The following is a 24,545-nucleotide window of genomic DNA, read 5'->3' as shown; positions in this document are numbered from 1 at the left end:
TCTCTCTCTCTCTCTCTCTCTCTCTCTCTCTCTCTCTCTCTCTCTCTTTCCTGAGTTTCTCTAGGACCTCCTCATTAGCTTACGTTCAGGAAGCTTTTCATCATTTGGATGAATGACAAGCCTGGTACAGTGGGCCTGGACGGGGCTACTCCCCCTCCCCCACATCAAACCCGCGTCACCAGGCAACACATCACAAAAGCCCCCCTGTTACAAAATAGCTTTTAGGATCAATTGAAATGACTTTCTTTTGTCTGTTTGTCTGGAATTAATTGGAAAGAGTTGAAGCTTTGTTCGGAAATAGTTTTTTCCCAGTCCTATCCATATGTGGAGACTACAATTGACCTCAGGGACCATTCAAAAATATGTGAACTGGGCTTAGAAAAGACAAAGTCAGGGCCGACATGAAGAGAGTGAAAACAGAAATAGTAAAAAAAAATAAAAAAATTAATGCAGGTTCCATAACTTTGCATTTTCCGTATTATTTATTTTATTGACTACTTTGGTAATAGATATAAAGCCCTTGGCTGCTGGATGATCATTGTTTAATGTTGTTTGCCTTGTTTGATTCTGAAATGGCCATGGTGAATTCAACTGCCTTTATAATGGTAGGCTCTTGAATGAGACTTTAATAAAAAAAGAAGAACCCAGATGGCTGTAAAGAGTGAAATAGGAGAAGACACAGGATGCCTGTAAAAGTGTCTCAGTTTATACCCATGCCTCGCACTTACGTAAATTTAACTCCTGTCAGCGGTATAAATGTAAATTTATACTTACATATAAAGTGTGATGTCGACCGGGCAGAGTCCGATAGAAACTACACGTGTAGCTGTGGCAGACGATGAGAAGTTGCAATATGCTACATTTAAAATCTACGCGGATGGATTGCCACTAGCAGCTACTCCGATTCAGACACCATTTATTGAGAGTGATTTATGGGGAGCTCCTGTTAGTGTATGTCAGAGTGTTTGTACGTGTGCATGTGTTTGGAGGGTCGACGGTGGCTCTCCATCACCCTCCGACCTTCCTGTCCCTACCCCTTTCATGGCCTCCTGCCTGGGTGAATGCTGAAGCGCTATCCCCACACCTCCTTGTAGCTCCCTTTGTCTGCCAAACCCCGCCCTCGATCTGCCCCCCCCCCCCCCCAACCTTGCTCTTCTCTGCTCGCTTGCCACGAAGCGAGTCATCTCTCTGTCATATAGATTAGCCAACTAAATGCCATATACGCTTTGACATTTAAACATGAAGCCTTGTAGTGTTTTCTTTTCATCCTTGCAAAATCAAGATTAGTGCATGCAGCAGACCTACTGCATTATTGACATTGCAGCATTAGTAACTTCATTTATCGCGGTTTTGGAGGAAAAGGCATATATGGCATTGCCACAAAGCAAATATCGAATAGTCATCGTTGTATTCCTCTCACTGATATCATTCCTCTCAATGATTATCCTGGCATACAGACATGGCCTATGACTGCCCTGTTCCTTCCTTTAGGCAGGTATGCGGCTGATGTTAAACCAGAATGTTCCCTCTTGCCGTGTGGTCAGCGCCTCTCCATCTGTCCGCCAAAGTGTCAGAAGGATTGAGGAAGAAAGGGATCTTCTCTTCTTTTTTTACTGCACCGATTAGGTGGGCACAAGGGATGAGAGCTCTGACCGCTGCTGTTTAGTTACACCCAAAATCGGTTAATTAAGGTACACCTGCAGACTAAATACTCAGATCTCATTGCCTGCTTTATTTGAGTTATTGGCTACAGTGTGTAAAAGATTGTATTACTTGTTACTGTATAGAGTAGCAACCAGCCTTTTAGAAGTGGTTCTAAGCAGGTCCTTTTCCTATACTCTGGTAGGGTAAACAACTGCCAGTGTCATTGTCTCCCTCTGTCCTTCTCTCTCCCTGTCTTTCTCTCCCATGCCTGTAAAGATGCTGTTTGTCCTCTATGGGTTGCCTTTTTTCTCAGGGAGCTGCATAAACACAGCAATACTGAACGTCCCTGATGCCAACTCTGAATATTTACATTGACAAATGCTTAAGCTGTACAACCTTCCTGTGGAGAAGGGGCAGGACGAATCCCTATTATATCTGAAGATGACACATCATTGACCTTGAAGCAGTGGAACATCTCCAAGGGATCCCATCCTGCTCATAGCATGCCTTATTGTCTTAGTTTACTCATCTTGTTACGGTGGGGAACAGTGAGATGCAATGTGAAATTCTTATTAGGTTTCCAAACCATTCCAGACTGTTGTAGTAACTTCTCTAATTTATTACCAAACAATTTTTTATACAACACATATACAACAAAATCAGGAGTAAAATGGTTGCTAGTGTGCTTACATTTTGAGCTATGCTGACAGGACTCCGGCAATGCACAGAGCACAGACATGCATGGAGAGCTATAACCATCTTCTGTTAGAGGGAGGTGCCTCATGATATGAGGGATGAGGTGTGGGAAGAGGGCACCCTTTAAGCACTAAAAATATCTACCTGTGAAAACAACATCACTTGGCAAATAAAGACATTAACAGTGGAAAGAACACTGAAGAGTGGTGAAAATATTGAACCGCTCAAAATAGCATTTTGCTTATTCCTCTAGGCGCACTGTCTTCATGTTTGACATGGCTTTAATCCTGCTCATGTCTTTCTCAGAGTGATATAATAGCAACTGTAATGGTATATGTTTGTTTATAGAGCGCTTTAAAAAAACAAACAGATTTTTAGCAACATGCTTTTTACACAGTCAAAGTGAAAACACACATCTGTGTACCAGATGCCTGCACATGCACAAAAACACATACAAGTTAGGGCATACAAAATAAGTTGATTAGCTACACTTAGGTGCAAACCAACTACAATTTAATTTTAGATGCATTAAACCCACAGAATCATAAAGATTAGATCAGGACAACCAATTTAATCACTTCTTACATGTTATGTGAGAAAAAGAGGGACATTGAGTTAGGAAACGTGAGTATTGTCCTTCAGTCATCAACATCGTGAATTGCAGTCATTTTTTAATTGGTTTAATTCATTTTTTAAATTTTCCAACATTTGATTCGTCGATATTTAGAAGACACATTTAGCTCTTTTCCAAAACAACTTCAAATGCATTGTATGTCGTTAGGCTGCTCCCTCCAGCAGCTGCTCTCATCAGCTGTGTACACTGTAGCTGATCATCCAGATAATGCCCATTCAGATGATGCCTTCTTATATATTTCGTTGTCATACTAAGTAGTGTTAACTTTGAGAACGATTCTTTCAATGCTAACAAGTCATCGTATTGATGTTGAGTGGCAAATGTTTTTTGATAGTGTGATAAAATCAAAATAAAGACAACATCTTTACCATTTCACTACACAAGGATCAGCTTCAGCTAAGATCAGGTCTCAATTGAAATTCAAGTTCAGTTTTGGGATTTCACCCTCGTTTAAAGTTTGTGTAGCATGTGTGTGTTTGTCTTTGTGTCTGTCAATGGATGTGTGGATCTGACTGAGCCTGTGCTTGTGTGTTGGGCAAAGTAATGCGGTCTGTGTTGGTCTCCGGATGTCTCTGGACCACCCTAGCTATACTCAAACAAACAAATCAAAAGGGGGCCTAAAGTTCCTTCTGCCTGCTTTTAAGGCTCATGTGAGGAATTCCTTAGTAATAGAGGGGAAAGGTGAAAGAAAGCGCTGAGGCTGGGTCAAAGGTTGGAGGGTCGGGCCAGTCTCTGGATGCTGGAGTCTGGCTTTACAATCTATACACAGCGATCTTGCATTGACTTGTTTTGAGTTGGATAAATCCAGTATGATGTTTTGTCTATACCAAGTATGTGTTAGTGATGTTTCCTGTGTTTTCATGCCAGCATGTGTGAGTTTCGTTATCTTTAGGTCACCTGGAACCTTGGAAGAGTATGTTTGAATATCTGTCCTGTTTAGGTTAGGTCAATTTTGTCAACAGAGGGTTCTCCTAAGGAGGGAAGCACAAGGACATGTTGATGTGTACTAAGTCTCTCTGTTGATGTTCCGATGATTCCAGGCTTCACCAAGGACCTGGCTAGCTCTCGCTACTGCCCCATCACTGCGCTTCACTACACTTAACAGCACCTTTATGGCCAGATTGGGCAGTTAAAAGCCTTTACAGGGTCTGCACCATCCACCAATAAAAACACCAAAACTCCCTCTTCCTGTCTTCTCCTTTGGATGACTTTTTCTTTGGCATGTGTGATGTGTAATAAGGTGTAATAAGACAGACAGGAGGTGGAGGTATTAGTCGTAGAGATAATAGTAAACAAAATAGTGTTATATTATAACATTATTTCCTCCTCTGTTCACACACACACACACACACACACACACATACAGAGGGCCCCTCAGTCCAGTTTTCCACTTTGTCAAAGCAGGGATCAGGAAATCTTTCTGTGGTGATAAATAAGCAGCAGAGCTGTAGACAAAAGCCAGTCAGTGATGGGCAGGCAGCGGCTCTCCTTTGGGCCTCGGCCACCTCTCCCCTCTCTAGCCTGTGTGTTTGTGTGTGTTGGGGTACCTCTCTGAGCGTATTGTTAGTTGTGAAATGCAGGGCAGTGGAGTGGCTGGGAACAGGCAGAGGCTGTGGAGATGTGCAGCCTCTGGTGGCTCTGCTTTGTGTTGGTGGCCTGGGCGTTTGTTCTCCTGACCGACTCAGCTAGCTGTGGCTGAGGCCCCCTTTTGTCACTGCTGACTCTGGGTGGGTGTGTTTCCCCCTGCACCCTCCCTCCTCCTTCTTCTCCCTCTGTTTCAGCATTGACTCAGAAATAGAGGGGTCAGAGGTCATGAGGGGCTGGACAACAGGGAGGGGGGTTTATCTGGGAAACGGTGACCTTTTTGTGTGCACTAGGGCAGAATACCCCTCCCCTTTCTTTTTATTCTCCTTGGAGTACGTTTCCCCTCCTCCACAGCTCAGCCTCCTGCTCATTCCCCAGTGGGGACTCATCCCCCTGTTTGCTGGCCCCGGGGCAGTGGCAGTGACCTTGGCTTTGGCAGTGAAGTAAGGTGGCCCAAACCTGCCACAGCGTCACAGCTCTAACTCTGCCCCTTCCCAAATAAGCAACGCAGCAGCCTAGAAGAACAAGAGCAAAATAAGCACATTTTCACTCACTCAGAAAGGACATTTATTTGTCTCTGTCATGTGTTTTCTGTTTTTCCGCAAAGGCTTATCAGATGGTCGCTTGAATAAAAGTCAGCTCCATAAAACAATTACATTCTTTACCTCTATTACTGCTGTTTTTTTCAAATGTATTTCATTCAAAAAAAATCACAAAGTGACTGATTGAAGTTGCACGTGGCTCGTGTGGCAATATTTCAATTGTTTCCTCACACAATTCTAATGCTATAGTTCTGTAATGAAGCTATTATTTTAGCAGCATTGTGTTGGAAGACTTGTTTTTCACTTCCACTGCAGGCTAACTGATATCTGCAAAGGGAATAATGAGGAAGGGCGAGTATGATTACTGTGAGAGATTGTGGGAGAAATGATTGAATGGATTTAGGATCTATATGTTTGTGTGCATGCTTTGTAATCATCTTTACAAACAAATTCTAAAATAACGGATTTTTTTGTAAAAACATAAACTCATTGGGATCGACAAAGAAAGTAAAAAACAATCCTTACTCTTGTTTCTTTATAGTTGTCACATAGGAACAAAGCACCTGAAGTGTTTGCTGTTAAAAGCCTGTCAGGCTCCAGTGTGTGTGGAGTCGGTCAACGGGGATGAAATGAATTCCACAAGAACCAATTAGAAGAGGTTGCTGCTGGCGTGGGATGAAATAGTTCTTGGATGGTCAATTTCATCCTGGCAACCTGTTTGCAACGGCTGTAGTTTTGTTGTTAGCATGTATCACATTTACATCAGCTTTATTGGAGTTTTTCTATAATAGTGGAGTTAACTCAATCACCATGTAGTTTAGGTGACTTAGTCGCATTCATTTGAGTGATTGGAGCAAGTAGGCCACAGCTAAATAAGCGTCCATCATGTAGGGGTAGATGAAAGTGGCGAGAGGTGGGGCGAAAAAAATAGATGGAGCATATGTCGGTGGTCTCAAATGATCTCTGGGCCCCTCTGGCTCTGGAGGCTGGACCTTGAACCAGGAAGGAACATTCCATTCTGATGCTGTGCTGTGACCTCCTGACCCCGGCAGCTTTGTTTCTAGGGCAGCATTCGACAGGCAGCAAGATGCAAAGCAACAGCGGCGGGCTCTCTTCGCTTGAAGAAGCACGCCTCTGCCGTTAGAACATGCCGGAAAGCTGCTCCCCTGACCCCACACTCATAATTCTTCACTGTAACATGCGCATTTACCTACACTTAACATCAAATAAATGCACTGACATGTGCACACTCTTGCATGGGCTCATGGTCAGTGACTGTACATACCTGCTGCTAGTAAAAAAACAGTAACTAATGTGAAGTGTGCATTCCCTCAACACATAGACATGTTACTGAGGCCCATTTTTCTCCCTGAATGCACCGTGAAACATTTTATTTAATTCCCACCTCAAGTGATGTAGTAGCAATTTAAGGTTCCATCGTAACAGATATTTCAACTCTCTCAGTACCCGAGGATGAGATGTGTTTATTTTATCATCACATAAAGAATTTGTATCATCTGTCCAACTGCAGTCTTTAATCATCTTTATGAATGTATCTCAGTTTTTTTTCCCTTTAAAGAAGTGGTTTCATGTCATGTTAGTAAGTCGTAAGGCGGACCATTTCATTGCCTCAGCGTGAAAAGACGAAACATGATGCTAGTAGTGTAATAGCCCTCTCCATTTGCCAGTAGAGGCATTATTTGTGAGTGGGAAGACAGTTTTAGAGGGTTAGCTGGCTGATGGCAGCTTTGAAGAGCCCAGTGATACGTGACAGCTCGTGCTAGTGCTCCTCCCATCCACTGCAGGGAATAGACCAGAGGAGAGCATGCCAGTCAGAGAGCCACCTCTGCAAGCTGCTTGTGTGTTCTTTGTCAACCTCTGTGTTTTCAGGACATTATTTTACATCATATCTGATAGCAGAGTACAGACACATTGATATGTGAGTGAGGGACAGCCTTGAAATACCCTGTGTGTTTATTTCAGTTAGGGAAACGCTTATTTGAAAGAAAAAACAGTAATCATTTAGTTTCAGTAGAAAAATGTGTTGTCGGATGATCTGAAGTAAAAAAAGTAGTTTCACAGAAAATGAAAACTATTTTGACAGCCAATTAATTGTTTGAGTCATTTTTCAAGCCAAAATGCCAAACATTTCCTGGTTCCATCTGAGGATTTGCTACTTTTCTTTGCCTTATACAAATCATACATGCCTGAGACAAAAATATTCATCAAGAAAATAATTGGCAATGAGACCAATTGCTATGCAAACTATCACACCTAATAAAAAAATACATGAAGAAGTAACCCCAAATGCATGTTTCGAGCTGCTTGGAACCAATTAGTCAGTTTAATCAAGCACAAATTCTGATTAATTGACAGGACTGTTATTTTATAGTAGAAATACAAATACTACAAAGACAAAGCCTGTATTTTATTCCATTGTTTATAAGCCCGAGCCTTAGAATTTATTTTTCTGTAGAAAAAAACATTTTTCTCAATTTATGTAAATCCATAGCAGCTCTTTGTTTATACAAGTCCTGAAAATGGTATTTCATTATCTGATAGAACAGATATGCCCTCGTTACAAATACAGTATCTGCACAGTCTTTGTTTGCACACACACTGTAGGTAGAGGCAGAGGCAGAGACAAAGGGCTTTCATTTCTCACCCACTGTCTTGTAACGCTAAGTGGTTATGACAGGACCTGCACTTGCCTGTCCTCTTTCTCCTCATCTGCTCCTCTTCCTGTGTGGTTATTTTTCCTGCTGAATTGATGTGAACTAGGTTCTGTGCAGTGGGCGTGGCAGCGGAGTCTCACATGTGCCTACAAAACCAACTAGGGGTTACTGACTGCATATTAGCATGAATTCATTGGGATTAGCCAGTTTGGAGTGGGGGGCTGGGTTCCTCAGATCGACGAGGGGTAGTAATATCCCTGGTGACCACAGTCAGCTGGCAGTCTGAATGGAGAGAAAGAGGGAGGGAATAGAAAGTGAAAAGACAATAATCGGAGGCAGACTTTGAGGTTCCAGCTGCCTCAACTAGAGGACGTAGTGGTGACAATATCTTTACGTCACAAAAGCGAGGCAATGCCAATTCTCCATTACATTAACGGCTGCCGCTCTCTTTGTCAGTATCCTAAATCCTACATGCTCTTAAAGGGCTGCTGTCACTGTAGCCGCCCCGGTTCAGGTTTTATTCAACAGCCTCTCTCTTTGCGCCATGTTAAGTTTGAGTCTTCAGCACGCACAACATTTCTTTCTCGTGTACATGAGAATGTGTGTCTGTGATGCTACAAGTTCAAGGCATGCAGTGGTTGGCAGAAGGATGTCCCACCTCTCTTGTTTATCATGATTGATGTCACAGCATCTCTCCTCCCAATAATTGAGCTCATATTAACAGAATAGAGCATCTGGGCTTTTTATACTTCCTGTCTTTTAGCCCAGTATGAGCCAAGGCACAGACTGGCAAAGCAAGACGATTCACCAAACCAAACAAATCTATTAGGAATATTATATTAAAAATATATTTAGGAAGCACTATTTACGGTCTTTCTCATTCCTTCGTCATCAGTCCACCCTTGTCTTTGTCACAGCTACAAGCTCCTCCTTTCCTATGTTTTTGTCCCATTGCCCCCCACGAATCTCTGTTTTCCACACGCGTGATGGCACTGCGTTGCCCGGGATTGTGATTAATGGCCGCAATTCAGCCTGAAAATTCCCTTGAGTGGGTGCCAGTTGGCTTACGCAGAGAAGAAACTCATTACTGCTGTCAGTTGAGCTGATGGAGCAGGGAGGGATGTGAGTGATTGTACGTGTGTCTGTGAAAGACATTTTTGTTGATGTGTGTAAGTGCATGCATGTCTTTCCACCTTTGCCATGTATATATATTATGCGTGAATGAATGTATCCACGTGTTTGAAGCTCAGCGTAAAGGTGACAGTGTGTCCCAGGGCTGGTATCCAAGAAACAAGGGTTCACTTTTAGAAATAAGCCTGATATCGTCAGCACCCTGCACACACAAACACTCCAACTTGAGGTTTTAAATGGATAACCAGTGTGAACCATGCTGGTTTAGGACTGCAGTCATTCCCCTCTACAGCATATACATGTGTTTGGAACATATGGATTTTTTGTTTATTTCTACATATTCCCATCATCCACTCACAGAAAAGATTTTATCTGTGGTCAGGCAAATATGGTAGATAGTCAGATTCTTACTCCTACTTGTAAGTCCTATGTTAAAGCTAGTTATTATTTAATAATTGGAAAGGTTTCGTTTTAAACACCATAATTACCTCTCCACTCTGATTAAAGATTGGGTTTCAGTGAGAAAGTAAACAAAAATAGAAGAGGCAGAAGAGAATGCAATCTAAAATAAGGGAAGGCCTGCGTAATATGGATAAGCAGAGAAGTGCAGTTCAAAGAGAGATGACTATTTTTATTCACTGACACCTGAAACACTGCCAAAGAAGATTTGAGAATATATACATTGGACATATTGACCCATCAAACACCAACCAATGATACAGAGATCCTTGTGAAATCGTTTCAGATTTTTCTTTGTTATCAGGCTGGTTTTGTAAATTTCAAGCTAGTCATGGTTAAACGCTGTGTAATAGTGATACTCGTTATCTTGAGAGGTGTGGAAGGATATATCAGGGCGACTGTGGCTCAATGGTAGATCGTGTCCTCCTTCTATCAGAGAATCAGCGGTTAGATCCCCGGCTTAATGCCGATGTGCTCCCATGTGAATGTTAGATAGTTCTGATGGGCAGGTGGCACCTTGCATGGTAGTGCAGTTTTTGGAGCTTCTGTACAAAATCCACAGATCAGAGGTGAATCCTTGTTGGCCCACCGTTCGCACACCAGCACTTTAGCGCCATGTGTGAATTGTCCAAAGAATCCATTCGCGAGTCTCGCTGGTGCCTCCCAGACCCATTCCAGATATCTAGCATGCTAAATATCTGGAACTGTCGGGGAGTCTGCCAGGGAGCTACAGCCAAATGAGAGTGTGAGATGCACTTTGAAGGGATAGGAACTTTGCTGTATGTAATGCAGTCAAAACATAGACCAGAGCAGTTGTTGCACCTAGACCAGGGGTCGGTAACCTTCGGCTCACGAGCCGCATGCGGCTCTTCAGCCTCTCCGAGTCTACATCAGGGGTCCCCAACTGGCGCACCGGATCTGGACCCAGGACCTAAAACTGACAGATAATTCGGAATTATACATATTAGGCACTGAATTTAAACTTTAACCGGCGCGTTTTATTCAGCCGTTACAGCACTTGTTCGGCGGTGCAGGAAACACACCAACCAATGCATTGCAAATCACATCACGTGACGCAGCTCAGCCAATCAAATATGAGTATTCTGACAATTTTCTTGACTCGAGTGAGGTTTACACACACCGTGACACACGGGGCTGAGACGATGAAATAGAAAGAAGAGCAGGGAAATTGCGCTGATAGAAGAAGTTATCTCACATGACTCTCTCCAAAAAGAGAAACGTGTTCAGAGAGAATATAATTTATAAGCAAGAATCAACAGAATCTTATATGTTAATTATTCCCACAGGCAGTTAAATCCTCTACCTCTGTCAAGCGCTTTTCCCTGCAGGTGGCTAATCATGATTTTCAGACCCCCGCCCTCTGGAAACTATCAATGGATAAATCCAAAAAAAGAAAAGTCAATGGAAAATAGAGAGTTTAATTGGACGTCTTCATTTGCTTTCACTGCCAACGATGCTGACTTACCTGCATGCTTCCAGAACAAGCACACAGCATTTGCTGAAAAGTGTCACGCTGAGATGAGCGAAAAAGAGCGATTACTCAGCTGCTGCAGCAAACTCTCCTCTTCATAAGAGTTTGATATTGTTATATCAGGTAAAATTGCAATAAAATGTCAAGAATTGTTTTTATTCTTGTTCTATATTTTCATAAATACAACAAACTATAGTTTTTGGATATATAATATAACTATATATAACACTTTATAGGCTGTGATATCAAATAGCTTTTGCAGCTCCAGAGGAATTTTATTTGGTGGAAAATAGGGCAAAATGGCTCTTTGGATAGAAAAGGTTGCCTGGACGAATGAAATAATTAGTAAAGACACGTGTGAACACGTGAGCCAATGGCAACATTTACAAGCATGACTACAGGGAAAGTACCGCGGATTGCTTGGACCCAAGCCCACAAATAATTTGGAGCGTTTGTTTCTGGTGGACGTCCATTTTGGAATGAAAATATCCCATCTCACACATGGTGATGTGTCATGTAATGTGAAGACTCCCAATTACAAGACAGCAGGTTGTGGTGTGTGAACAGAACAGCGATATTACAACTTTGAAAGTTGTGTAGTGTGAACTTGGCTTCAGTCACAGTTTAGCCTCTATAGTAGCTCTGACAGCTTGTCGGAGCAGCAGCGGGAGCAGAGCCAAGCGAAGGGACAATTAGCTCCATATTTGGCTCAGGCTAATAAGTTTGAAGAGAATGGACCAGGGCTGAGAGATAAATGTATGTATATTGGTTAATTCAAAATTTTTGTATAATGCCTGTTGTCAATTTGATTTTAGATAGCCCAATATCGCAAATTTACTTGAGGATGTTTTACAATCTGTACAGCATAAGACAGCCTCTGTCCCTAGCCACTTGATTCAGATAAGGAACTTCAGCAAACTTTAACAGGAAAATATATGGAAGAAACCTCAGGAAGAGCAACAGAGGAGGGAACACTCTTCCAGGACAGACAGACATGCAGTAGATGTCTTATGTACAGAATAGACCAACATTGTAATATTAAAGTATGGACAAACATGAGTTCTAAGCTTAGATTTAAAGGCCTCAACAGATTCAGATTGTCTGATGTCAACAAGGAGGTTATTCCAGAGGAAAGGGGGGGAAATGTCCTGTAGCTGGCTGACTTCTTTTTAACTCTGGGTAAAGACAGGAGCCCTGTATTCTGAGAGCTGAGAGCACCGGATGAAATATAAGGTGTAAAAAGATCAGGCTGGAACGAAGAGGCATGCATATTTCGTAAGTAATCAGAGGCACGTTGAAGTCTGAACTGGATGGATGGGGAGCCAAAGGAAGGAAGCTTAAATAACAGCCTGACAAGAAAACGTTACAATAATCAAGTCTGGATGAACCATATGTAAATTATAGTCTCTGCATTAGCCATGGACAGAAAATACCTAATTTTAGCAATGTTGCCCTTATCAGGCAAATACAGCTGAGTATCATCAGCGTAGCAGTGACAATTATAGAAGTGCCATATTGATTTTCTAGTTGGTCTAGGAGTATACAATGATCTACAGTGTCAAAAGCCACATTGAGATCCAGTAATATAAGCATGTAGGTGGAATTTGAATCAATAAGAAGCAGAAGATCATTTACCACTTTATTTAGTGCAGTTTCAGTGGAGTGAGTGACAAGCCCTGAAAGATTAAAAATAAGAAAAAGATGACTGTTTAATATGTGAGCCAAAAGTAGCTGAGACACAATTGAGTCCCTGGATCAAGGTGTGGTTTCTTAAGGTTGAGGTTTAACACACCAGTCTTAAAGCTAGTATAGGACAGCGCCAGTCGTTAGTGATAAGTTAACAGTATTTAGCTTTGTAGGTGGAGGAGGCAGGTTGTTGGTTCAAAAACTCACACCAGCATAGACGTTTCAACAGAAATAGTCTCAGGATTTGTATGAACCAAGACTATGTGGGATTCAACGTATGGAGCCAGATGAGTGAGCTAGCCAGTGATTGTTGTTGATACAATACAGCCATTGTCATCTCAGCATAGCATTTACTTTGCTAACATTTTACAGAAACCCAACCAGAAACCCAACCAGTCAGTTCATAACAGAATTCAATATAATTTGTATATTCTCTATCTCATTCTGTTCTTCTTGAGTGATGTAGCATAACTTTACCTGAGGCAGTTTGTCCTGAACTTCTTGTCCTGGGAAGTGGAAACTTGTCATTGTAAGACAAGATAGTGTTGGGTAGTTACTTATGCGTAGCCTTAGGTCTTATCATATCCACTATCAGCTATATAACAAGTGGAAAGACATTTGTGGGTCAAATCTCAGCAAAGAATATACAAAAGAACATACAAACATTGGGAGTAGATGAGGATGCCTTGTGTTTGCTTGCAATGACTTTGGAAAAAAAGAAAATTGGGCCATATTGCTCAGCCCCAGACGGGAGATTTATATTCAATGGACTGGAGATTTTGGACATGCAATTGTCACTATGTTGATGGATTTGTTTGTGTGAATTTTGACAGGATTGCATTTTTGGAAACTGTCAAACTGATTTGAGCATTTGGAAACCAACAGGGATACTGAGACCCAGATCCAGATCTTACAACAGCCAGAGGCTTCTCTTGAGCTGTGTGTGCGTGCGTGCGTGTGTGTGTGTGTGGGGGGGGGATTTACAAAGCCGTTTTCAGCCATTTGGGGAGCACCGTTTTCAGGGTGCTGTGAGATGCAGTGGAGCGCATGGGCCGGTCCCGCCCTGCGTCTTTCAGATGTCCCGTGGGAGTGCCAGATGTGGGGTCATCTATCTACCCCTGGTTCAGGCCAGCCCCCTCTCAAATCACATGCATATTTAACACTGCATGCTACACTCTCAGAAAGCAACACACACACACATTGCGGTAAATTAATCTTAGAAATTTCTCTAGATTTATGTTCTTTCCAACAGCAATAAATGATCACGGAACAGCACAAAGGAAGACTTTTCGGGAGAGATTCATCTTGGCCTCCTCAGACTGGCCTCACTACCCAACAGTTGTCCTCTAATGAGGGGGAAGTAATGAGTGTTGGACTGAGGAGAATTGTGATGCCAAATGTCTGTCCAGGTTGTTATTCAGAGCTACTACTGTCTGCGGGCCTCACTTATTTCTTGCTTCACAAAACAGGAGGCGGAGACGAGGCAAAGAAGAATTAAATGGCATTTCCATTTGAATATAAATACCCCAGATGTCTCTAAAACGTTTAAAAATATGTCAAACTCATCAACACCAAGAAGCAACAAGACAGGACAGGGATAAAACAGTTGCAGGGTTTTGCTTTTGTGCAGAAGGCATACAGTAAATAATAATCAATATGGATATGAGCTCATATACATAATGGTTGGATGATGGGAGAGGCATCTCATTTGAATTCAAAAGCAGGCAGTTACATGCTGAGGTATTGGCGATATTAATTAGATATGTGGCCTCTGGGCAAGTAGAGAATGGCACTGTGAAGGCATAGCCTCTTTCCTGCAACAATCAGGTGTGAAAAAGAGGAGTGGCAGAATATCTTTTTAAGAAGCATTGCTCTTTGTAATATGCGCTTGGAAAGTGATGCTTTTTGTTAAAGCCTGATTTCAAAATTGACAAAAAATGAGGTTGTTTTGCTAAGAATAGTATGAGTGTGAGTGACCGTGTCTAAGAGGGCATGTGCTAGTAAAGTAGCTGCATTTCTTCTTCTACTACCAATTGATTTTGAGCTCAGACCCTTAAGGAGAGCTTAATGCTCCCTGAAATGCTCAAGAGAAAATGATTTAGAGTTATTCTCCACTAGTTGAAGAGTAGAGAAAAGTTAGGAAATCAACAGTCTATAGAGAGCCCAATTCCCGACCCACTTACAGATTAGCTTCTGGTATATAGCTTTCTGTTCTTGTTGTATTTTCTAATAGAGCCTGTCTTTTAGTACTCTTTCTAAAAATATGTTTTCTGTCCTGATGAGTCCAGTGTACACAGTGTACTAGCTAAATTCATTACAGGAAGACCGGGCTCAGATTTTACAGGCCAGAACAGAACTCCAGTATCATTATGCAGCTTTTTAAACTGTTGAAGACAAAAATATTGTCTGGCTGATGGGACTTCAATGAGGTGGTAATTTGACAGAGGGACTAAAAAGAGGGCAAGTTAAGAGGAGATTGAATTAATTCGAGTAGAGGATTCCAGGCTTCAGGAGAGTACGGTAATTCACTGAGCTGTCTGTCCTCAGACCCCCTTTATCTCTCTGCTCTACTAAAGCAGAAGCGGAATTGTGCGACCAGTGTACGATTAGGAAACAGAAATGGAAAACTATTAGGCTACATGTTGTTTTAAGAGAGGTATTTCTGAAAGGTGCAAGATCCGAGATTGGGAGCATTTCGATTGCCTCTCAATGGCTCTGGCGAGCCGGCGGCTCACAGCTAACGGTGCTAACAACGCTTACAGTGCGGCAAAAGTGCTCCCCATGAGACACTAGATAGTGAAGTGACTGGACGGCCTGGGCCCACCTGCATGTGAGAAAGGAAGATTGTGATAGACAGTGTGGAACGTATACCATTGGAGTAGTGAAGTCTTCTGAGAGTAGAAAAGATGTAATTTTGAGCCATGTCTCTGATTATCATGAGTTAATGTTTGAAGTTGTTTAATGAGTATGCAGTTTTACACCCAGTTAGACCTTAAATGTTACAAAAGGACAACACTTTTTGTTCTCATGCTTCAAATCCTTTCTTCGTTGCTTGTGAATCTCTACATGAACAAACACTTATTATAATATTTATTTATTTTAAAAGGAGACAATACCAACAAGGTTGACACTAACAAGGAGCAGTTTCAAATCAAACTGGTCAATCGACTGGTTAGTCTGTTATGTTAACCCTCCTTTTTCTGATGTCCCAGCCTTCTCACTCTCTCACTTTTTTCTAATCTTACCCAAGCTGCAACTGGGAATCATTTAAATAATCCCTTAATGTTCAGCATCTGTTGTGCTTTAATGGGTCTCTTTAATTAGGGCCTGCATGCTGAAGTGACTGAAGAAGGCTTAGTGCTGTGATTTGGGGCCACAGGGGCAGAGCAGGAGTGCAGGGGCTGTGGGTGCTGGAGTGTGAGGAGCAGAGGCCTGAGGGACGATGGGGTGTGGAGGGCGGAAAAGGCTTGAGGTGGCGCAGGAGTATGAAGTGTGATGGAGGCACAGGCACAGAGCAGGCCAACGGGGGAGGCCCAGGCTTTGTCCCTGGAGTGGAGAGGTTAGGAGGGACTGGGGGGGGGACAACTAGACAGTGAGAAATGGGCCTTCCCATCATACTCTCTTTGTTTGACAACAAAAGCTGTTCTCTTCTTACCTTAATTACTTTGCCAAACGTAGCTTATGATGGTATAACGGCAAGTGATAGCTAACTTTGTATTTAACATTTTAAACTGTTTAATTATGCTCTTTCAGTTTTTGTTCAACATTGGCCATCTTGGCAGGCAGTAAAATAATGTTTGCTTTGGCTCCTATGCATATAGACAATCCTATAATGTTATTGAGCAGCCAAAGGGTTTACTAAACATTATATAATACTGCTAATTTCTCAAAAAAGTCCAATTTAACACAATAAAATAGCTTTTTTTGTCCAACCAATGGTTCAAAACCCAAAGAGATTTAGTTTAATATCCAGACTGATGAGAAACCAGCCTTGAGAAGCTGTAACGAGTGCCATTAGTTCTCAAAAAAATCCGGTGATTCGTTGATTATCAAAATAGTTGCTATATGATTAATGAAAGAATGAATATTCAATTGACTAATTAATTCAGCTCCCATTCAGTACAACATAATTATTACAAACCCCAAAATTTCTTTACGGATTCAATTTTACAAATAAAGTTGGCAAAACAGTTACAACTTACTCGTTGTGGAGCTTTCGACTGCATTGCACCGTCATCATCAGCAGATTGACTTAACTTCACTCAACGATCATGGAACTGTAGATGTTCATGATTTCTAATACAAAGGTAACATTAAATACAGAACCTTTATGTTGGATTGCATTACAATGAACAGGGGTTTATATTTTGTACATATCATTGCCTCTTATTAACTTCCTTGGTTAAACAGAGAAAGAATGTTAAGTATTATTGTGAATGGTAACTGTTGTAGCAATGCTGCTCCCTCAACCTTCTACAGGGAGCCATAATAGCAGCCATCAATCTTACTATATTTAACTCATTGCACACAAGCTCCACAGTATTGATCAACACAACAGACTAAGGACAACCACGCCACAGGAACACCTACTGCAAACAAGCTTACAACACGAGCAGAAAAGGCAATTCAATTCCAGTCAAAAATGATTTTGTAATGTGAGCGGGTCAAGTAAGGGAGTCTGTCATGTTCAGCTGTGAGTTTAGGAAATCAAATAGGTGGAAATCACCAAAGACGAGTGAAGGAAAGGCAAAATAATGAATATAAAAACTAGGTTGGTGTTTGAAGTGGACAAGATATACGTATGTGTTCTTTGGTTGACATTTAGCTGACCTGTGTGTTCTGATATGTGTTCGATTACATTGTATGACTTTGATTCATGCTGTGCTGGCAGCTTCTATCAACATCATTTCTCTACATTTGGATCAAGGGCACACCATCAATATTGATATTTGTAAAACCATATATGTGATTATGCAGGTAGTCTTTAGTCACACTAGTGCTGTGACTCTGGGGACAGCAATGTGGGTCTGTTGGTCATTTGTTCCCCCACTCTGGTCCAGAATAAATAATGACTTACTAGAGGACCTTACCTCTAGCACCACTATGAGATAGACATTTCTATTTTTTAGTGAAGTATCTCAACAGCTATTGGATGGTTGGCAATGAATTTTGGTATACAGATTCCTAGAATGTTGTAATAACATTAATGATCACCTGACATTTCATCTAGCGCCTTAAAACTTAGGCATAGACAATCCATGTCTACAACATGTAAAGGCATAGTTTGCACTGGACTGCCACATGTGCCTGTTGAGTAAAGACTGATCAAATGCCAGGTATATAAGAAAACATAAGGTATGACAGCTGAACTGCTAGAAAAAAATAGCAATACAACATGCTTGTAACCTCCTGCTTTATAAGATACAGTATATTATGTATATTGTCTGGAGAGCTTTTAATATAAATGATCAATAGGTCTGGTTCCTGAGTCTTCCTGTCCTCACGTACATCCTTACATCTCCCAGCTGAATGTGCATGGCAGATATGCAGCTTAACTGATGCTTTGGCTCATGCAGGTACTGACACAGGAAGTTGTTGATGTGCCAAAGCATTAAAAGAAGGGGAATTAATGTGTGTCATGGGAAGACAGAGTGCAATCCATGCACGTGCAGCCCTTCCTTTTGTAGGTGATAAGATTGATAACATGAGTGCCCAGGCTTGGGCGCAGTATGGGGGTGGAGGGGGGCCTAGTGGGGCAGGGAGCCAATAAAATATCACATCTGCATTAAAATGCCATCTTTAGGGTCCCAGCACAAGGACCTGCTATTTCAGGGATGCCTATTTAAAGGCTGTTGAAGTGTGGGCTCTCCACGCTGGAATAGCACCGTACACTATCTCCATTATTTATGGGCGTCATCTCTATTTTACTGGTTTACCGAGTTGGGGGTGGGGTGGGTACGGCAGTCATCACCACTGCTTGAACAACATGTGCTTAATGATGTCACAGGCCTGAGAGGGCTCTTGGGGTTGGGGCGATGGATGCGATGAAGAGCAGAGCAAACGGTTGAAATGAACGGTAGAGTGGGGGGTGGCCTGGAGGCAAGGGGAGATGTGAGGGATGGAGATGACATTGTAATATCACTGAAGCTTTACACCATAGCTGCAGGTTTGAATGGTGCTGTAGGATGCATGTCCCTAGCATCATTACCTCTGTCATATCAATGAATCATCCACAGCACAGGAAAGAAACGTCACATGTGACCACATATCTGTAGTGGAAATGTCTCATCAGATTTGGTCACTGCAGCAGGAGTCGTAACAGAAAACAGCAGTTTGGGCTTTTAATCACTTTGTTAATTATTCTCTGTTGCCTAATCGTGTGTGTGTGTGTGTGTGTGTGTGTGTGTGTGTGTGTGTGTGTGTGTGTGTTTAACTGAGCAATAAAGAAATGGATCATTACTTTGGGGCAAAAAAATAAGGCAGCTTGGGGTCATTCAAGTAATCACCATTTAATCTTCATTTCTTGGATAGACTTCTGAGTTGATCATGGAAAACCACAGAAAATTCACAACCTTAAATATCTGTTGTATTAGTATTAGTTTAGTTTATTGCGGTCATTTTCAAAGTTAATACACATAAACAATAATAAACCAAAATTAAGTCATTATTTTTAAAATAATGATAAACTAAATCAAATTTATACAGACCGAAAAGGTGTAGGCTGAAGCCCGAATTTATTAAACCTACAATTTTCACTGAAATTATTTTGTACGATTCTCATTAAGTTTAGACACTTAAAATGAAAGAAAGAAACAAAATAAAATATAGGTATGTTATACTCCCAAACAAAGTCCAAAACAAAAGATCCTTTACACACTAGTGTTCATACACCATTTTTTTAATTGTTATTAATCATCTAATTATTAATTATTATTATTAGTTATTTCGAAATGTGTTTGTATTTCCTTTCCAAAACTATTCCACAAATGAACTCAATATTCTTATATATCTTTTCTGTTTTGCATTTGTTCTGATCTTTGATTTTGTAAACAAGCATATTATTTTTAGTTCTTACTGACTCACACTAATTTGGAGCAACTTCTGCATACAGTCTGACATCATCTTATTTTTGTACTGCATACATTAATTGTACATGACCAGTAGTGTGAAATTGAAGGATGGAAAATTCATCAATATCGACTGATCCTTCAGCTCGTCATTGGCCCTCGAACCTAATAATTAGTACCAGTAGATGAGCACTTGGAGTGCGTCCTTTGTGAGTCTTGGTGATTTTCAGTAATTGGAATTTTGAATTTTAAAACAAATTGCCATCTTTTTTTCTGCCTGTTTATGACGCCTTATGGAACTATTTGGTCTTAAATTGTGAAAGAAACATTCAGGCAGTGCCACTCACTTGTTGGCTATCATTGGATGACCAGAGTTTTGACAAGACCTGATTTACTGCACAGCTACCCTTCTAAATCACCGCGCTTCACATTTCCTGTCGGTGACCTTCCCTCATATTACTCCCTCACTCATTCTTCTTCTATGGTTGTCACAGTGGAACCGTCAGACATATGTTCAAGGAGCAATGTCCTCCATGTGCACTTGTGTATGGATTTCTTTTTAGTATGCACCCCAACCATTGTCTGCCTTATTGCAGTAATTAGACCTGCTCCATTTAAGCCAACAGCATCATACTGGTAGTGGACAGTCTTTAATCATGTGTGAGCGATTGTCAACACTTAGCAAAGGAAGAGTGAAAAACAATATAGGAACATGTCTGTTAGGGCTGGGTGTTGGGATAAGTGAGAGTACCACATGTGTGTCTGTCTTTTCCTGCAGCATCGAGGGGATTTAGTTGCTTGTTTCTGTTGAAGTAGCTTTTTGCATTTGTTTATGTGCTGTAGCTGAGCTACATCACTTTAGATTGATTCTGCAACCTAGCACACAATAAAAGGCAAATGCACAATGCAGATTACGAACGGCTGTTTTCCTTTACATCTACCACAGACGGTTAACAAGTTTCTCTGCTTCTGTATGTGTTTATCTGCGTATCTAACCCTATTATGATGTCTCCGATTGTGTCTGATCCTACGAGTGTGTCGATGGTCGCAGGGGTGTGGGCCTCTTAGAGAAGCCATGTTTTATGCATGATGGCCAAGGGTGGGGCCCGTTATTGGGGGTTGAGTAGGCGGACACACAGAACCGCCAGATCAGCGGACCATGACTACTTGACAAAGATACCCAAGAAAGCTCTTATAGGCTCTGGTCCTCCTATTAAACTTCTTTGTTCCTCTCCATTCAAGTGCAATTTTGTTTCCCTCTTCATGTCCCCTGTGTTCCCAGTACACATGGACAGTACAAACGGCAGAGTTTCTGCATGTGTGTGTCTTAATTTGAGACTGTATTCCAAGCCAGAAAGTGTCTTTTGGTCTCACCAGTCACTGTGCTTGTTTTCTGTGTATTAAGTTCTAGGGGATTCCTAGCTGTTTGTCCACTCCTAACCTTTCTCAGTGACGGTGCTTTAAGACTTTAATTCATTCGGTGCTACACTCTGCCAGTCTCTGCCCCAGGCTCCGTATTACAGCGCGCCAAGACAGAAAGTATTGCTGATTGAGAACCGGTGAAAATGTCCTTATGGGCCAATATTCTGTCATGTGAATCGTGAAATATACAATAATAGATGTAACAGTTGTTATTTAAAGAACATGCAAAGAGCTGTATTTGTGGTTTGGTGGTAAAATAATGCTGATGTTCTCTGTGACATTTAAGCCATCTACGCTTCACCGTGAGGTTGGACTAAAATGTTTTTATGGCTTGAAGGTTGTGGGTCCCAGGTGGAAAAATTGCAGTTGGGCCCCTGACTTAGGCCAAATTACATCAGTGAGATATACAACTCTGGCCACATAGTAGATAGACCAAGAAAAACAGTCAGATTTTTTGAGTGTTATTTATCTTGAGACAAAACAATGGAAACAGTGGCCGTGCTATCTCTTCTCACAGAGAACTCATAGCGTAGGAAGAGTGAGCTGTCACTACTGGAAGAATACTAAATTAGCATGTTTAAATTTTCATCAGAGCTCTATATATCCGTTCATAGATCGAAGGTCAAGTCGTGCTGGAGAATGCCATGCTTCTCATTAAACTATGAAATTGGAAAAATCTGGACCACTGACGCAGCCACATTGGTCTAAAGTGCCGCCACATATGAAGTGTCCCCCACTCTCTCTCTTAGTCTCTTGGCCATTAACATGCCTTTTGGTTTTATTTCAATTCTGACCTTTTAAACTGTACTGTCAACCCTTTCCAAATATGAATGGCATGTAAAAAAAAAGGATTAAATGCAGAAGCAGTAGATACGCCTGCAAACAGACTGAAATCACTATCTGCATTCCAAAATTAACACAAGGGGACACAAACAGGCGATACTAAATAAATTAGTGGAAAGACAAGCAGACAACAACCAAGCATGTCTCAGTCATGAATAAGCCTCTAGAGTAGTTGCCGCTTGCTTTCTGCTCATCCTGTCAGTAATGAATTAATGCAGACTACAGGTTGGGAAGAGCAGGACGTTATGAAATAATAAGGGGTCCGTCCCTCTTGTTATGCTAACACTGTTCAGATAAGTCCTCCTGTGTCCAAGTTAATTATGGCTGACATTTAAATGAGTACACTTGTGTTGAAGAAGGTGGGAGAACTGTGGAAGTAGAGGGCCTCTCTCTAATTGAGTTTGTCGCTGGCTCCACCTTCGATGCTGCTTTTGTGTGCTGGCACCGGCAGTAGATATGTGAATGCAGCTGAGTGAGGCTCTCTGTAGGGTTGTTGATACTGGTCTTGCTATATGGTGACGTGTGTGTTGCTTTCTCAGTGTTAGCATGCATTTTTGCATATGGCAACATATAGCAAAAAATCCATGTTTACATGCATATTTTGTACTTTATATACTTAGAGATCCCCTTCAGTAAAGGATGACTCAGATACAGTTTTGTATCTATATGTGCAGTACATATGTCATGTCTTCTCTTGAGCAGAAATGGCAGACATGCTCCTGTAACTTGACCGTGTTTCTTCACGATGACATTTGTAGGGAAGGTTTTAAGAAACTTTTCTAAGAAATATAGGATTTCGGAAAACTGTTGGATCAAAACAACATTAATCAAACAATCCAAGTAATAAATATACTGTACATCTCTTCCAGTTGCCTTCCATCACCAAGTAACTTTCTTGAATTAAAAATGAAAGGTCTTGCAATGTTATGGCTTTCAAATCTCAGCTCTTGTAGTTCCAGGGTAGATTACTACATCAGGGGCTAGTAGTTGAACACCATTGGCATTGGTGTCTTTAGTTGTTTAGAAACGGTTTCTACAAGTAGAGAGGAGGACTTTACAGCTGGCAGTATTGTTCCCTCTCATCTTCATCACCCTGTATAAAGACATGTATCTGTCTAGTACTGTGATGAGTAAAGAGAGCCGTGTGTCTTGCTCTTTTTCAGCAAGTCAGTATTCACTCCATATGAATCATCATCTCTAATCTTGAGGGTTTTTTGAAATGAATGCATGTAAGTGACTTTGGCACTTTACACATCTTATGAATCTATTTAACTTTTACCCTTGCAGACATAATGAGTAGATAAAGGAGAACATTAATATGTCAGGAATTCTCCATTCCCAGTTGTTGATTTGATAGATAGGTTGTTTATTTTTATGAAATCAAAGATTGAAGATATATGGATCGTACATAAATAGTTATTTTCTGTAAGCAGCCAGGCCTGTTTTTCTGTAGCTGTGTTGTGATGATATGACCTAATATCCCCCTCTCCCTCTCTCCCTCTACAGCTATGGCAGACTTCCATGTCCAACCAGAGTCGGTGCATGCTGAGGAGTCCGGTGTTGCTAGATTCCAGTGCCAGATCCATGGTCTGCCAGAGCCTGTCATCAGCTGGGAAAAAGACAGCCGCCCGGTGTACACCCAGGACGAGAGGTTGGACCAAACCAAATCGCAGCATGACACTTATTAGAGATGGCAGCACTTTATCGGTCATTTACCAGGTCTCATCGTATTTGTCTCCTTCTGTCTTATGTCTTTTTTACTCTCTCGCAGATACACTCTTCTGCCTACAGGTGTTCTCCAGATCACAGGAGTGCACGAGGAGGACAGTGGGAAGTTCTGCTGTGTGGCCCACAACAGTGCAGGAGTGAAACACAGCACTGAAGCACTCCTCACTGTTTCAGGTTGTTATATTTAATCCATTTCACATCCAAACACCACGAGCAGGCTATCTACCCAGCATATGTCCAAGATTTTCTAAACATATTGTTCCTCTACCTGATTCAAGAGATATCAGCATATTGAGCTAATGCACTCTGGAGAAATCCAATTAAAGGATGCCATCCGTCATGCTCGTTCCCATCTTATTCTCCCCTCTCCCCTGCTTTTCTCTAGGCTCTCAGTCGTCTGTTTACAAAGAGCCTATGATAGTGGTCGGTCCAGAAAACCTTACCCTCACTGTTCACCAAACCGCCATCTTGGAGTGTGTTGCCACCGGATACCCTCGGCCCATTGTGTCTTGGAGCAGACTAGGTGAGAACAATTAATTTTCATATCAAAGAAAAAGGCCCCAGAAGGTGCATATATGTAGATGGAATATTTCCTTCTGCTCATATGTGTTTGCATTTGAGGAATTAGTTGTGACTGAGCCGAAGTAAAATCGCAGTGTGCATCCATGCATGTGAAATCTGAGTATTTTGTGGGGGTCATATGTGCTTTTTGTCCTTGTGTGCTTGTATGTTTTTTGCAGCGCAGCTTTGATCTGTCCTGCATTGTGTAATGTAATGTGTGCACAGAATACATTTGATACAGTGGAGCATCTATTGTGTATACATGAGGCAGTGGGATTCATCACTTGGCCTTGAGGCTAAACATGATGTTCGACTCTGTGTTGATGAATGCATGCTTCATCTCCTCATGAAGTTGAATCTCCATCGAAGCATCAGCGAGCC

At 41.6% G+C, this 24,545-nt stretch overlaps 1 protein-coding gene across 2 annotated transcripts in view; it reads left to right on the top strand.

Moving 5' to 3' along the window:
* The window catches only part of igdcc3 (immunoglobulin superfamily, DCC subclass, member 3), a 52,211-nt gene that overhangs the window by 8,573 nt on the left and 19,093 nt on the right, over nt 1-24,545 (top strand). The window contains exons 3-5 of one of the 2 annotated variants that reach the window (XM_031846433.1): nt 23,382-23,526; nt 23,647-23,777; nt 23,989-24,126. In XM_031846433.1, coding sequence (XP_031702293.1) covers nt 23,382-23,526; nt 23,647-23,777; nt 23,989-24,126 — 414 coding nt within the window. Of the gene's footprint in view, nt 1-23,381; nt 23,527-23,646; nt 23,781-23,988; nt 24,127-24,545 lie in introns of both variants that reach the window. The other variant, XM_031846432.1, reaches the window with a different exon arrangement.

Source organism: Anarrhichthys ocellatus, unplaced genomic scaffold (assembly GCF_004355925.1).
Source record: "Anarrhichthys ocellatus isolate YVR2014 unplaced genomic scaffold, GSC_Weel_1.0 scaffold6, whole genome shotgun sequence".
Lineage (NCBI taxonomy): Eukaryota > Metazoa > Chordata > Actinopteri > Perciformes > Anarhichadidae > Anarrhichthys > Anarrhichthys ocellatus.
The sequence above is the reverse complement of the archived record's forward strand: the minus strand, read 5'-3'. Positions and strand labels throughout refer to the sequence as shown.